Source organism: Narcine bancroftii, chromosome 2 (assembly GCF_036971445.1).
Source record: "Narcine bancroftii isolate sNarBan1 chromosome 2, sNarBan1.hap1, whole genome shotgun sequence".
Lineage (NCBI taxonomy): Eukaryota > Metazoa > Chordata > Chondrichthyes > Torpediniformes > Narcinidae > Narcine > Narcine bancroftii.
The window spans coordinates 225,764,894-225,781,434 of record NC_091470.1 but is presented as its reverse complement, the minus strand read 5'-3'; the positions used below and the strand labels follow the sequence as shown (position 1 = coordinate 225,781,434).

At 43.6% G+C, this 16,541-nt stretch overlaps 1 protein-coding gene across 2 annotated transcripts in view; it reads left to right on the top strand.

The window, feature by feature from the left end:
* The first annotated feature begins 216 nt into the window (after positions 1-216).
* The window catches only part of dok6 (docking protein 6), a 517,340-nt gene continuing 501,015 nt past the window's right edge, over positions 217-16,541 (top strand). The window contains exons 1-2 of one of the 2 annotated variants that reach the window (XM_069920396.1): positions 217-430; positions 2,456-2,513. Coding sequence is in view for 1 of the 2 variants with exons in the window: in XM_069920395.1 (XP_069776496.1) it covers positions 5,896-5,961 (66 nt within the window). In the remaining variant the exon portion in view is untranslated. Of the gene's footprint in view, positions 431-2,455; positions 2,514-5,732; positions 5,962-16,541 lie in introns of those variants that run through there. The other variant, XM_069920395.1, reaches the window with a different exon arrangement.

The window sequence follows — 16,541 nt, the reverse complement described above, 5'->3', positions numbered from 1 at the left end:
GATGCGGCCCTCAGGAGGGCCGGGTCAGATGGAGAGCTAACTGTAATGCTTGATTGTGGCAGCAGTGGTGGATGCCCGAAAAGACAACGAAAGCAGCATCCCTGTGAATAATAAAATGAGGTCTTCAACTGATGAATGATGTCCATTATGACAGAACACTGGAGATTATTCAATTGTCCTGGGTATAGCAGACTCCTCAGTTAGAGTGTGCATTTTTAACAGCAGGTTTCTGTTCGTGTCTGCAGTCCCGGACCATTTCACGGTCGTGCATTCGTGCTCTGGTGTTGTACCAGTAATGCCAAGAACGTGCAAAGATGCCTGGAAATGTGATTCAAGGACATTTTAAATGGCACGGGCAGGGAATTGAACTGAGTTGAATTGTTACACCTATAGAGATAGAGGGAAAAGCTTTGTTTTGTGTGCTACCCAGGCAAGTAAACCTCTAGGTAGTACTGCAACTAGTGAAAGAGCAAAACTGTGTTAGCATAAATCAAAAGTGCAGGATATAGAGTCACATCAGACTAAAGTGCAGCAAAGAGTGTTAAAGAGTACCATTGGTAGTGTTAACATTTACCCTATATTTCAATTCAATTAATTTCCTCATGAAAGTAAACATATGCCATATGATCCACTGCTTTCAGACTGTGTGGCTCAGTACAATAGCATCATCTACAAATTCGCTGATGATACCACGGTAGTGGATTGTATGAAAACAGGCAATGAGTTAGCGTACAGAAGGAAGATTGAAAACTTGGCTGGATGGTGCACCAACAACCACCTTGCACTCAATGTCACCAAAGCCAAGGAGCTGATTGTTGACCTCACAAAGGGAAAACCAGATGCGTATGATCCAGTGATCATTGGGGGATCAGAGGTAGAGAGGGTGAGCAAATTTAAATTCTTGGGAGTCACTATCTCGGAGGATCTTTCCTAGATCCAACACATTAATGGGATCATGAAGAAAGCACGTCGGCACCTCTGCTTCCTTGGAGGTGTGTGGTGATTTGGAATGACATCGGAAACCCTGGAAAATTTCTACAGATGGAAAGTGTGCCGACCAGCTGCATCATGGTCTGGTACGGAGACGCCGATGCCCCTGAGCATAAAGCCCTGCAAAAGGTAGTGGACACTGCCAAGGACATCACAGGCAAAACCCTCCAACCATCGTTAACATCTACAGGGTACACTGTCATTGAAGAGCAGCAGCAATCATCAAGGATCCATACCATCCAGCACACGTTCTGTTCTCGCTGCTACCATCAGGAAAGAGGATCTCAGGGTTATATGTGATGTCATGTGTGTATTCTGACAATAAATCTGAAATCTGACCAATGTGCCTCTTTCTTTGTCTATCGTTGTACATTATTTCACCATTAAACACAGAATATAGCTTCCTCTGCTGACCCAGTCAAATGTCTATTGGCTTATTTAGTTCCTCCTTTGAGAGAAAGGTTTGTTTGTCATTTCACAGTTTGCCTCATAGCCTGAATACACCTGAAATTGTCTGATCTCAGAAGCTAAGCAGGGTCAGGCCAGGTCAGTACTGGAGGGGAGACCTCCTAGGAACACCAGGTGCTGTAGATCCCTGTGAGGGGCACTAGTCAAAGTGGCAACTCTCTGACTGCCTGTTAAAGAATTTCATGTATGTTACATTCTAAATATAGTATTATGTGAGAATAATGCAATCTTTACTTTTTTACCTTTACGTGGGAATTTCCATCAACCCCTCCAAGCTCTTTAACCATAGGTAGACCCAGCAAATGTCCTAGGCCAGATTCTGCTGTATTGTGGAATGTTTTGGCCTCCCCCATTAACTTGTCAACATTTAGGTTTCGAAAGCCTCTTTGATCCCGGAGTTGCTGGAAGCAAGGCTAACAGTATCTCCAAGACCTGGCGAAGAGCCTGGAAAAGCAGTGTCACGGCATTGCCTTCATGGATGCTGCCTGCCCTGCTGAGTTCCTCCAGCAGTTTGTGTGTGGCTGAATGAAGGTACCTTGAATCCTGACTTCCTTTCCTAAATGATGGAATAAACTTTGACCTCATTTTCCAGATGGCTGTGATGAGTGTCACATTGTCCTGTCTCTCAAACACAGTTGGTGCAATCTCTGTTCCCGCGGATAACCTCTGCTGAATTTATTACTGTTCCTTCATTCTATAATATCTTTTTTTATGCTATTTGCACTGTTGATTTAGAGACTAATCATCTTCTACAATCGAGGCTACTAAACGATCACAAAAATTTGAATAAACACAAAAGTGTCGGAGGAACTCAGTAGGTCTTACAGCATCCAGTGGAAGTAAAGACTCCAAAAATTTAAATGCATTCTGGATCCTTCTGATTGTTTTTTTTTAATGACGCGAAACTCTGTTCAAGTTGACTGGCCTTAAGCTTGGGAGTGTTTCCTTGTTGATATAATGTGGTAAAGTGTATACTGTCTTTTGTGCTTCTACACAGGGCTTGGTGACTGTGATGTACAATGTCATTTCCATGAACAAGTGACCCAAATAAAAAGGTGAAGGTAACCATGGTGATTTTCTTATTATAAAACAGAAAGGCAGGGTATGGAAGACTGAAAAAAAGAGGAGAAGGAATGATTTCAAAAATATTCCCTTATTAACCTCCATCAGTCCATCTCCTTTAAAATTCTTTGGCTACAGACTGGTAATTTGCCTCATGTAAATTGGAGAGCAGGAGACATTGAATCCTGATAAATACACAATTAGTTTGTGAAGATGCTTGCATGATGTACAGAGTGTGAGGGAAATTGTACATTAAAATGCTATGCCTGAATAAGGAATACACACTTTACAGTTCCCCACCCCTAAACTCTGCACACATCACTCAGCTGCAGTGTAATTGAGCAGAAGGTACAATAGTAGGATATTGAATCCAAGAGGCTGAGGACATTGCAGAGAATGGAAGCTCACCAGGTGCCCCCTTCAATGCGTACTCAGTATCTTCATCCTTTGAAGTCCTTTCTGAAAAGATGTTCGTCTGATTGCTGTAATGTTTTCAATAATTTGATGGGCTCAGACTCCTCCCATACTGCAGGTGCAGACCAAGGTTTAAGGTGTGAGGTAGGGGGTTTGGAGGAGGTCTGAGAGTTCGTTTTTCCACAGACAGTTTAGAATGAGGTTGTGGAGGCAAATACTCTCACAACAGCTAAAATTCAAAGCTGAAATAACTTCCCAATCTGCGGACGTTCGTGTTTTACTATAGAATGGTATGGAACTTTGGGTAAATGCGATCAGTAAGGGCAGCTGCAACGGATGGAACGGACATGGTGTACTGAAGAACCTGTTTCTGTTTGCCCCACGTTATAACTCTCTGACCCTGTAAGTTCTTTGCCTCCTGAAATATTCTGTTACTTTTCAACCAATAGAATCTACAGTTTCATTGAAGATAGGTGCATGGAGACCACAAATGATGGTCCAATAAATGTGTTTGTGTACAAAACATGCAGATGTCTGTTTTAAGCCTATTTTGGCATGTTTAGAACAATCAGATGCAATACTGTTGGCTAAAACTAAAATTTCAATGGGCATTATTAGTGCACACCCACTGAGTTACTTTCACGTTTGGTGTGGGGGGTGGGGGGGGGGGTCTGCTGATCCTTTTTATCAATCCCATCCTTGTTCATGTGTCTCCACACCTTATATTGTTTCACAGTATTCAAGACAACTGTAAGGGGAAGACCAAGTTATGATGGGAGGAATATCTCAGGTGGAGGAAGCATATGGTTGGGATGAATGGGGTGGAAGAACGAGGCTGGAAAGATAAATAATAAACTGGGAGGATGAAGTCATCATGGAGGGGGCTGGAGATTAGTGCCAGGATTGACAGGGGCATTACACCAGCCCCTCCCAACCATATGCTTCCTCCATCTGAGATACTCCTCCCATCATAACTTGGTCTTCCCCTTATAGTTGTCTTCTCCCATTTTCCCCCTACCTCCACCCACTATGCCAATTTCCTCCTACCAACCTTACCCCACCAACATCAATTGGTTCACCAGTAATTTGTCTGTAGTGTGCACCCTTACAACATGAGTAGATTGGGGTGAAAGATGCTCTGGGTGTGGCACGTGGAAGAATCTTAGAATGTTAGCATCTGAACCAAACTGTTGTGGACCTCTTCGATAGTTGAAGCCAAGAGTTGAAGAATTTCCAATCCACTCTCCGACACCATTGTCTTCTTGCTGATCCAGTTCTGCCTGGCCCTCTGCCAGTGGAGGTGGAGGAGAAGAGATGCTCGCAGCATCTTTTTCTTCTAAGTCCAAGGAGAGCTCAGGTTAAGGGAAAAAGGTTAAAGTGCGAAGGAAGGATAAAGCAAACTTACTGGTGTTAATCGCAGCATTGACTGGCTTCAGCCACTGCCATCCAGTGATGACACCATTACCATGGAGATTAAGTGATGGAGACACACTTTCCACTTTCAGTAAGGTGTGTCTACTTACCCTGCCACAGGGAGGGATGTGCACTTCTGAGTGAAGTTGGTTGAATTGCTGGCAGGAGTTGACATGAAGAGATGAGACTCGCAGTAGTGTGACCTGTGTGGGGGAAGTTGGGGGCGTGGCAGTGGATAAGAAGTCATTCATTGTGTGGAGTTTGCATGCTCTCCAAGAATCCATGTGGTACAAATACTGGGTGATAGAAATTGACAGGTGAGTGATAGGGACATGGTGTATTTAATAGTGTGTGAAACGAGTTTACACAGGTTGGGATTTTAAGATAGCTTGATTGGCAATGACCCATCAAGTCCAGGAACTTAGGTTGCACAGTGGTGCGCTGAATTACAGGGATCCAGACTGAATTCCGACATTGGGTGCTGCCTGTGTGGAGTTTGCATGTTCTCCAAGTGACCATGTGAACTTCCTTCTGTGCTTGATTTTCCTCCCGCATCCAAAAGATGTGGGGCTCAGTACGCTTACAGGGTTCTGTACATTATTCTGGGGCGAAGTTGATCATACTCGGTGGGGAGGGGGAGAGAAATTTCATGATGAAAACCATGGGATTAGAGTCAGACTATGGTAAACCGGCGCTTGGCCGAGGGGCCTTTTCCATGTTGGACCTATCTCCCCAATTCTCTGGTGGCGCCAATGTCACTGAGCGCATCATTCCCCACAGATATCAATTCTACTTGGCTTTTGGCTAGCCACCTCAGAGCCTTCACATGTTCTTCCCCCCCCCCCCCCCACAACCTCCCCTCTCCCACTACTCTCCACCTCTCCCAATGCAGCCACCTGAAAATCTTGGCGGCCACTCCCTCCATCCAGGTTTCCCTCCCGGACAATTGGCGTCACCTCCCCTTTAAGAGGTGCAGACCAGCTTTCGGGGGAAGCAAGGCGGGGCAGCCCCTGAAGCGCCTTGACGGCGGCAGCCGGGCACCCCCCCAAAAATGGATCAAAGTTGGCTGGTTGCCGCGCACCTCACCCGCGTGGACCTGTTTGTGGAAACGATCAAATCTCACCCACATTTGGCTTTCTGCGAAGAAATCTCACTGCCAGTGTCAGATATTTAATATATATTTTATATATTTTACGTTTCAGGGCGGGTGGGGAATAAATAAGGGCTCGTGTCTTTTCTATGTTACCTCCACAATTTCTGCCAGGGCACCGTTCAGCGAAGCCAAGAGCAAACCCCCTTCCCAGCGCGGGGATGGTGCGATCCAGGAAGCGGAGCTCGGCATAAATGAGGCGACCCGCTCCGTCTCGCTGTTGAGATGGACTGAGCGTCGGAGCAGGAGACGGGCTCGTTCGCGCTCTCCACGGCTCAAAGCGCGGAGCTGCCGGGGTGGTGGTGGGGGGAGAGAGAGAGCTGGACCCCCTTCTCCCCCCCAAAAAAAAAATCTATATAGGAAGGACTTGCTGAGCAGTGCCAAGGGCGACACCAGGCATGGCTTCAAATTTTAATGACATAGTGAAGCAAGGGTATGTGAAAATTCGGAGCAGGAAACTCGGGGTGAGTGGAAATCTAGCGACGGTGCCTGCTCCTTCATCCGCACCAGGGAGACGGTCCTGCTGGGTGTGGACAGGCTTTACCAGCTGTAATTGGAACGGAATATTAGCAACAGTAATAAGCTTGAGTGTGTCTTTAGGGGAACAAAACAAAGGAGACCCTGAATGTTGAACTTTCTCTTTTTCTTTATCTCTCTCTCTCTCTGAGTGTAATTTCTCATCTGTCAGACCAGGTACGTCCCCCACTGACAGTGTGGAGTTTCTGAACGAGGAGATTAATCCTGTCCAGGAATGTTGTGCCTGGGTGAAGGGGAGGCAAAGTTGAATTTGCGACCAAATGTGTTTATTTAAAAAAAAAATCCCATTTTGATGAGGCTGTGCCTGTGAAGTGGCTCCTTCTACAATGGAGAAGCTATGAATTGGAACCGTTCTGACAGTCCTGCACGAATTTGGTGACATTTCTATTTAAAAGATCGTTCATCAGCAATTTTAATCCCCCCCCCCCCATTGAACGACTCGCCAGCTTTGAGTGCCAGTTGAAGTTCGATTTGAAATAGATCTGATGCCAAAGTTGATTTCCACTGCAATTATTTTTCACTGGCCATGCCAGTTGTTGTTTAAAACTATGATGTTTGCACTTTGCTTCCATTGAGGGTGTGCAGCACACCGAGTTCTACCCTTCCAAACGTGTCGCATTGAACTGCTGGCACACACAAAAAAAAGAATGATGTTTTATCAAGAGAATCACGGCAGAAGAGACTTGAGGGTATTGATCATGCTCATTTGTGGTCTAGGGTGGCAATGAAAGTTCTTTATTGCAGTAGTTTCAGGAACTTGTGGCATTAATGGACCTCTAAAGTTGTAACAGACTTGCTCAGAGGTTGCCTTGGAAAGTGGGTTAGTTTTCGTAAAACGTTGTCCTTTCTGGTTCCATCTCTGTTGGGTCCTTAAAATGGGGCTGTGGCAGCCACTCCGCCAGCTTTTCCTCCATAATCACACTTCTGGTGATAATTGTTTTAAAAGGGTTATTTCAGCCAGAACAAGAATGAATTCTGCATCATGGGCCAGGATTGATGGAAAACTGCTTCTCAGGAAGTTTCATTTGCTTCTTCTGGTTTCATTGTTGACAGGGGCTTTGCAGCTCGAACACATTTCCACCCTGTCTGATTGCATTAAATGTCTTCTGTTGCCTAAAGGAACCTGGCACATGCTCCTTTATCCAGCTAATAGTGGCTTTGGCCCGGTTTACACTGGGCAGGTCAATGTCTTGTAACATGTGTGAGATATCAATTTGTCAGCAATTGCGGCAAGAAAGTGTTAAATCTGTGCTGCCTTTGGGCAGTGGTTTGAATCATTGCCCTGAAAAGATCAGGATGTGCAGAAGTATCGGAAATGGAAAATGGGACACTTTCTACATCTACGTGGGGGGGGGGTCGGAATGATTTTTGTGGTAGCTAAGTCATTAACAGTCTAAAATTATTCCTTCTAGTTCTTGGCCATTTCATTCCTGATTACATTCCAGTTCATACTGATACAATAGGTAGTTTATCTTGGTAGAGTACTTGTTATTTTAAATAACATTTAACAAGTAATCATTTGGGTATGTGTGTATAAATATATATATATATATATATATATATATATATACTGTTTGAAATTGTGTTATGATTGATATTGTGTTAAAACAGTATACAATTATTTTAAATGGATTTAACAAAATGGACAATAGTTTTATTAGCCTTTGTGTGACTTTTGGATTCTTGAACAGGATTAGGTGAAGAGTTGCAGGCCCTCCCTGCGGAAGGTGGTGTGAGGGTGATCTGTGGTTTGCTGTCTGCTTTGTGGATTGATAGGGTCTAAAATGGCACCAGACTTCCTGAAACCTTTAAGCAGTTTACCACAGAATCATTTTATTTTTTGGGGAAAAAAAAACTTCAAAGATGTGATGGAGACCATGTTGGTGGGGGGCTGCTCTCGTGCAACTCCGGGGGTGGCACCTACTTGGGGAAAGCAAGGCAATTTATCAAAGATGAAAACCAGGCTGGGATCAATCAACTAAATTGTTCCATTGCTTGAATGGCTATTAGGTTTTGAAATTGCATTCCTTTGGGTCTCCTTGACATCACTTACTTTTTATTTTCTATTTCAAAATACAGATTAATTTGATGAAATTCAATTAAGATTGTCTGAAAAGGAGGTTTGGTAAGTTTGAGTGGGAATGAGAGAACACAAAATATGTCCTGGAATATATTCAGTGGCTTTCCTGGAATCCACACTCCCCTGAAAGGAGAAGATACCGTTTACCCGCTATCTTCAATGAGCAGCTTCTTGTTCTGAATCTTTGGTGCTGGATTTCAGCAGTAAGTGAAACATCTTCTCTGGGTGCACCTCATCAAGTCCCCTCAGAATTTTGTCGTGCCATTAGACCACCTCTATTTCCTGTAAATTCCAGGGCTAACAGAAGCCTCAATGAACCTCCCAGAAATATAATAGGATCAAGGGATTTGCAAGAATGAGGACAGAATTAGTATTTAAAAAATAGGCTAGTGCAGTGGTTCTCAACCTTTTTCTTTCTTCTCACATATCTATGCCATAGGCACTCTGTGATTAGCACTGTTTTAATCGTACCTCATTGACCCGTTATGTGCACGGTTTCAGAACTCCAAAGGAAAAAGGCCAATGACAATTTTCCTCAACCAAAATATTTCTGTAACAATTGGACCGAGAGCAGTGATTCTCAGCCTTCCCTTCCCACTCACAGATCACCTTAAGTAATCCCTTACTAATCACAGAGCACCAACGGCACAAGGATTACTTAAAGTGGGATGTGAGTGGAAAGAAAAAGGTGGAGAACCACTGGGTTAGTAAAAGTGAGGATGTGATGATTTATGTGTTAAAATTTGAAATGTATTAGTTATTGTCTTTCAATATTATTTGGACTCATTCCTGTAGGTTCACAAATATCTTAAGTAAGTGGGAGAGCAAAATGAGGATCTAATAATCTGTGGCCTAATACAAGGAGCAGGGGTAAAAAGCTGGAATTGATGTTGAAGGCTGTGATAATAGAATGCTGAGAAAAGTCTAATTCAGTAGAGCCAGAAAGGGAAATAATATTTGATTAATCTAGGGGAGTTCTGTGATGATGTGGCTGGTAGGAGAGTGAAGGGAGAATTGGTGGGTGTGGTGTATGTAGGGTTTTAGATGGTTTTGAATAAGGACGCAAAGGAGTATGGTCAACAAGATGAGGGCAAATGTATTGACATGGATTGTAAATTGGTGGGGGTGAAACTGAGTGGGATTAAGCATTATTTATTTGAGTTGGCAGGCTGTGACTGGTGGAGTACCACAGGGACCAGTCCGGAGGAACACTGCTATTTGTAACCTCTGCAATTTGGCTATTGAGAACAAAATATTACATTTCCAAGTTTGCTGACACTAAACCAGTTGGATCGTACGAAGGATGTGGGGAAGGATACAGAAAGCTTCAAGGTGTGATGGAGCAGCTAATTGAGTGGTTGAGAAGGTGGCGGGAGGAACACGATGGGGAAAATTGTGAAGTCCATCACTGTAGTACAAGTTTTTTTTCCCCCCAATGGTGATTAAATTTTGGGAGGACTGGGGAGGGGGTGGTGGTGGTGGGGAGTGAAAATGTTAATGTTTAAAGGGAATTTCAGTACCAGCTACTGAAATCCAAGGTGAAGAAAGGGAAGTGGTATTTTAGAACTGATTGCAGGAGCATTTATGTACAGGAGTAAAGGTGTGATGTTTTGAGTAAGCATTTGGTAAGATTGGACAGAGAGTGTTTTTCTTCCTTGCTCCCCCCCACCCCACCCTCACCGAATAATACTTATAATGGGATATTTTGATGAAGATTCAGCAGACTATTTTCAGGGGTTGTATGTTTGCTGGGTAGTGAGTGAACAGGCTGGGCCTGTGTTCTCCATAGTGATGCTGGAAGGATGTTTCAGCAGTTGAGAACCGGGTAGGTCATGATCCCTTAATAATTTGGAATGAAGAAGAGAAATTTCTTCACTCGGCAGATGTTTAATGTTTGGAATTCCTACCTTTGAGGGGGATGGGGGGGGGCATGGTGTGAAGATATTCAAAACAGATGATCAGATTTCTGGGTATTGAGGGAATAGAGATGTGGGGATTGTGCATGTGAAGTTCAACTTTATTATCATGTGTATCAAGATAAAGTTTTGAGTGCGAGCAGTTCAGTTAGATGTGCCATACATAGTAAAACAAATAAGAGGGGAGAGGGAGATATTTTACAAGCAACATAATTTGTTGTTCAGGGATCTGTAAAGCCAAGAAAGAAATTGTCCTTTGAATCTGCTGGTGATTAATGTCCTACTCCTGACGGGTTGGTGAAGTATCACTGAGGTGGGAGGAGTCTTTTAATACGTTAGCTGTTTTTCAAATGTGGTGGGAGGTATGGATGAAGTCAACTAGAGGGAGGGGCTATGTGTGATGGACTAAACTGCATTCACAAACCTCTGCAGTTTTTTCTTGTGATCTTGGATGGAGCAATTCCCATACCACTCGGTGAAGCACCCACTCAGGATTCTTTCGAGGGCACTCTGTTGAAGTGGACGTGGGCTTCTGAGGAACTGGAGGTGCTGGAGTACTTTCTTGGCCATTGTGCCGACATTGGTAGCCCAGGTCAATTTGGTAGTGACGTTAGCTTCTCTGGACTATCTCCACGTTATCACTGTTGGTGCAGACCAGGGAGCAAACACTTTCCTCCTCCCTCCGCCCCAACCCCCCCCCCCCCCCCCCCCCAACCTCTGCATCTAACCTGCATTATGATCTGGCTGATGTTGAGGGAAAGGTTGTCTTGGCACTGGGTTGTGAGCTCCTCTATCTCACTGTTATTATAGATTCTGCCTATAACATTGGTGTCATCTGTGACTTTAGGTAGAGTTGGACCAGTGTTTTGCCAGGCACTTATGGCTGTACAAGGTGTATATTAGGGGGCTGAGTACACCGCCTTGTAGGGCTCCATTGTTGGGGATGATCATGGACGGGGGGCTGTCATTGATTGCTGCCTCCAGTTGGAATACATGTGGTGCTGAGGCCAATGTCATAGAGTTTGGAGCAGAGTGGCTAGTGCTTTTGTGTTGAAGGTGAAACTTTGTCTAATGTGTTGTCAAGGAGTTCCAAGGCTGAGTGTAGGGCCAGAGAGATTGTATCTGCCATAGACCTGTTTTGGCAGTATGTGACTGGAATGGGTCGAGGGCAGCTGGTAGGCTGGAGTTAAAATGACCAGCCTCTGGAAGCACTTTATGATGCCAGCAGTCATTTTGGACTGTGACCATGTTATACAGCATTGGTACATTGGTGGCCTTCTTGAAACAAGTGGGTACTTCAGATTGGTGGAGAGAGGGGTTGAAGATATCTGAATATTCCTGCCAGCTGGCCTGTGGAGGCATGGACAACATAATTTAAATTTTAAACTTAGACCTACAGCACGGTAATGGGCCATTTTGGCCCACAAGCCTGTGCTGCCATTACACCCAATAAACCTACACCCCCAGTATGTTTTGAGTGGAGGGAGGAAACTAGAGCCCCTGGGAAAAACACGGGGAGAATGTACAAACTGTTGACATACAATGTGGGATTTGAGTCCTGATCGCTGTAACAGTGCTGCACTAACTGCTACATCAGTGGTTTTCAAACTTTTTCTTTCCACTCGTATACCATCTTAAGTAATCCCTATACCATAGGTGCACTGTGATTAGTAAGGGATTGCTTAAGGTGGTATGTGGGTAGAAATAAAAAGTTTGAAAACCATTGTTTTAATCGTCACTAATTGACTCATTATGTGCACGGTTTCAGAACCCCAAAGGAAATGGGCCAATGACAATTTTTCTCAAGCAAAATTGGGTCTGGAGCAGTGATTCTCAACCTTCCCTTCCCACTCACATACCACCTTAAGCAATCCGTTATTAATCACAGAGCACCATGGCATAGGGATTACTTAAAATGGTATGGGAGTGGAAAGAAAAATGCTTGAAAATCATTGCTCTACAGTAACAGTGCCACTATGTGCAGGGTCTCCCACTGGGCCAGTGGCTACCCATGGACTTGCTCTCTGAAAGACTGATCTGACATCTGCAGCAGTGTCTAGGTGTGCTCAAGGATGGAGAGATGCGTGCCACTGTCTTGAAGTGAGTGTAGAATGCATCGAGCTCATCTGCAAGGAGGGCATTGTTTACTGTTCTGCTCAATTTTGCTGAATGGAGCTGAAGAGATCAGCCAAGATTTTCAAGAGTAATGCAGCAGGCTTCAAGGGCCAAATAGCTTTCTACTGCTTCTAATTCCTCTGTGTATACTACACAAGTCCTTCACACTTCTATCTTGGTGCAGTAAAGACCACCATTCTCTTTCCCATCCTACTTTCTTGCTGTTCCTGCATTGTTTTGCAAGCACTACTTCTGTTGTTACAGCAGTATTCTCTCCCTTTAAAAAAGACTTCCCCCCCCCCAAAATAATATGTCCTCTGAAACTATATTTTACTTTTGCTTTTCTTCCCTTACTACCGCGCATTTCTCCAGATTGCGTTCCACCTGCTACCCCCCCACCCCAGGAGTTACCCCAAAAGTATTATTTTGCAGATTTTGTCCACCTTCTTAATTACTCCAATTTCAACCCTAGTCCATCATGCCTTTATATGGGGCAATGGTGCTTGTACCATTATTACTCAATATATGCAGGTGAGGGGTAAGGAAACATCCTTTTTGTCGTGATCATTCCCTAGGAACCATGAGCATCCACTATGGCTGTGACTGTTGGGCAATTTGAGGGTGAGGTCTGATGTTGATGCCTTCCACTGTGAATTATTTAGTACGTGGAGTCTCGTCGTCCTCCGCTTTATAGAGTCTCGCTCATAAAGTTGGATATCTGTAACCAAGTGAGCACAGAACAAGGTCTGAGGTTGCTTCTTGTTCATCAGTTGTCAGGTACACTTGAATATTTTGTCCAGACACCATTGCTGAGGGGTTCATAGCTACCCCATGCTGTAGGCACGTCCAGTATCGGTCTTGAGCACCTCTGCCTTGATCAGTCCAGCAGGCAGTGATCAGGATGGTGCCATCAGTTCCTCTGCAGCCATTGCACTCCTAATTCATGACCGTTGGGCACATAGAATAAAGTTGGTTAGCCATTTAACAGGGACTTTAGGGGTAAAACACAAGATTCCGTTGACACTGTGGTTAAGTGGAAAAAACAATCTTCAAATGCTGGAGAAACTCAGCAGGTCAAACAGTGCCTTTATGTAGCAAAGGTAAAGATGCAGAACCAACCAATGTTTTGGGCTTGAGCCCTTCATCAAGGACTTTGTCAGTTCCTCTGCAGCCATTGTATAAGTCACGTTCGCTAAGTCCATAGTAAAGTTTGTGAAACTGATAATGGGTAGTTTGAAGCTGTAAGCACACCCCAAACCTTCCTGCTGTATTACACAATTCCTCATTTCAGTCCATCCTAGATTGAGCTGATGAATTATTACCATTGTAAAGTCGTACACCGACTCTTTTGCTGAGCCTGTGCTCTTTTACATAATTCCTCAAGCGTTGGCCATCTCTGAGGGTCTTTGTCATGACCGCTTTGGTGAAACACTTGAAGGCCTCCATAAATTTGATGAATGAATCCTCCTTCTGTGCACGACATTGTTCATTGCAGTTCAAAGTGGTGCATAGAGCACATATTTCAAAATTTAAACTAGCTCGCTTTTAATCTGATATGGATTCCGTATGTGAGAAATGTAAAGTTTTTGAGGCTTTATTGAAACGTTTATTTAAAAGATTTTTGGAAAAATTATTTTCAACCTTTATCAGTTATTGTTCGGGTCCAATTTGAACCCTGCCCCTTAATTGCTCCGTTGGGTTTGTCCTCTCAAGAAGAGGAAATAGCATTGACTCCATCTCCGAAGTGAGTTTTACCCTTTTCCTCATTGATAGCCAGACGGGCAATTCTGATGAAATGAAAAGGCAGTGCTCCACCTACTCGTACTCACTGGTTAAAGGAGGTCAGGTCCTTCTGAAGTTCAGACATAATGTCAAAGATGTAAAGGTGAACCTTTGGTAAGATATGGGCCCCTTTCATGGAGTATTACCGTAATTTAACGAATTAGGATGTTTAGATGCTCCTGAACAGCGTGGTTTGGTTTCTGAGTGTCGTCCTTCATTAGATATGCAAGATTTAGGAGGGGTTTAATTAATGGGGGAGGGTGTTTCTTTTTATTTTATATCAAAATGGGTGTGATTGGGAAATTGCCCACTATTTGTACCATGTATTATCAAGGCTTTATTTGAAAAGTACAAATTATCAGTCTGTCTTTTATTTCAGCTTGTGTAATGTATTTCTGTTTTTTTTTAAGAATTAAAAACAAATTAAAATATTTTGAAAAGAAAGAGGATCTCTGACCTTCGTAGAACTGATAGGAACCAGGATTTAAGGAAGAGTTAAAAGTTAAGCATGAAAATTGCACCTTTGCAGTGATTGAGGACTGAAAGAAAATGTCCCACAAGGCAGATCACAGATGACCACACCCAGTCTTCTTTGCCTACCGCAGCACCCTGGAGCTGACTCATTCTGGAAACTTAACTAGGTCCAATCTCTGTTGGCTCTAACCCTTTTGTGAGGATTGACTCTTCTGAAGGATTCATTCACTATTGAATGCAGCCTTGCATCTAAACAGTGGTGCAGATGAATCTAGCAGCAACAGGCACTTTTTCTAATTGGGGTGCTTTGTGGGTTAAAGGTATTTTGCATAGCTGGTAGCTCATTGATGCACTTTCGATCCTTAAGGTGCCTCTTTGCCTTGTCAAGGATTGCATTGTACTTGTAGACTATTGGAGCAAACTCACAAAATAGCCAGTCTGTTTGTTAACTGCTGGGTAGAAAGTGCCTGTCAAAGCTAGAGTTTCTGACCTTGTGCTATATTTAAACTGGAGGGAAGAGGAGAGAGGTTGTGATTTCCTTCAACTGCCTATACCTTGAAATCAAAGGATACACCAGCATCATCCTTTATTTTTCTTTTGTTTTGGGTTATTTCTCTCTGTGGAAACAAAAATGTTTCTATATCAGTGGTTCTCAATCTTTCTTTTCCCACTCGCATACCACTTTTAAGTAATCCCTAGGCCATCTGTGCTCTGTGATTAGTAAGGGATTGCTTAAGGTGGGATGTAAGTGGGAAGGGAAGGTTGAGAATCATTGCTCTAGACCCAATTCTTACAGAAATATTTTGCTTGAGAAAAATTGTCATTGGCCCAGTTCCTTTGGAGTTATGAAACCATGCACATAACGAGTCAGAGGTATGATTAAAACCGTGCTTTTCAAACTTTTTTCTTTGCACTCACATACCACCTTAAGCAATCCCTTACAAATCACAGTGCACCGATGGCCTAGGCATTATTTAAAGTGGTATGTGAGTGGAAAAGTAAAGGTTGAGAACCACTGTTATATATATATAGTTCCAATGTGAGCAATAATCTCATTTCAGCATAGTTTGTTGTCAACACCGATGATTCTGCCTCTACTAGCGAGTAGGATGGGCATTCTGGCTGTGCTTGTCTGCAGGTTGGGCCATATGAATGTAGAGAGGTGTCATAAGAATGTTGGGTGCTTCCCCATAGGGAGGGAAACGCTGGAGAGCTATCCATCCTTGAAAACCTGAGCAAGCCGTATTACTGGCATAGTCCTTTCTCCTCCAAAGAGGTTGCTTAAAGTGCACCTGGAGGAGGTTTCTCCACATTAAAAGCAATCTATTGTTAGTTGATTAACGCCTTTTATATTAAATTTTTTAAATTTAAAATTTAATCAATTTTTAAAAAATATTGGACATACAGCACTGTAACAGGCCAGTTCAGCCCAACAAGTCCATGCCGCCCAAATTCCACTCCATTAACCTACCCCCTGGTACATTTTTGAAGGGTGGGAGGAAACAAGGGCTACCGGAGAAAATGCACGTAGACACGGGGAGAACATACAAACTCCTTACAGACATTGCGTTACTGTGCCACCCAAATGTTTGCAAAGCTGATGAGCAGCTAGATATATTAGAAAACATGGCTGGAAATTATTTTTGAATTTAAACTAATTGTTTATTGCCACATGCACCAACAAACTGTTGTTTTGCAAGCCATCCAAGCAAATCAATCCATGCTTAATTCCAATGGGTAGTGCAAACATAAAACCAAAAGAGAGTCAATTTTATTATCATCTGATTGTAAAAGAACTCCGTGCAAAACATACAGACAGACAATACTTGTGCAGGACATGTATTTCATCTATGCAAACATATGAATAAACATTGGTTTGCACATATGAGAGTGTCAGATGGTTAGCGTGAGCAGTTCCTTTGGTCGTTCAGCATTCTTGCTGCCCATGGGAATGAGCGGTTTCTCAGCCTGGTGGTACTGGCTCTACAGGGTCAGTGCCAAGGGGTGGTATCTGTGGGCATTGCCCCCGCAAACGAGATGCTGTGCCCCCTCCATACAGTCATGGCCATCCACGCCATCAGACCCACCCCCTCCGCTGTCACTAGCATGTGTCGAGTTTCACCAGCATCTAACTTGAGAC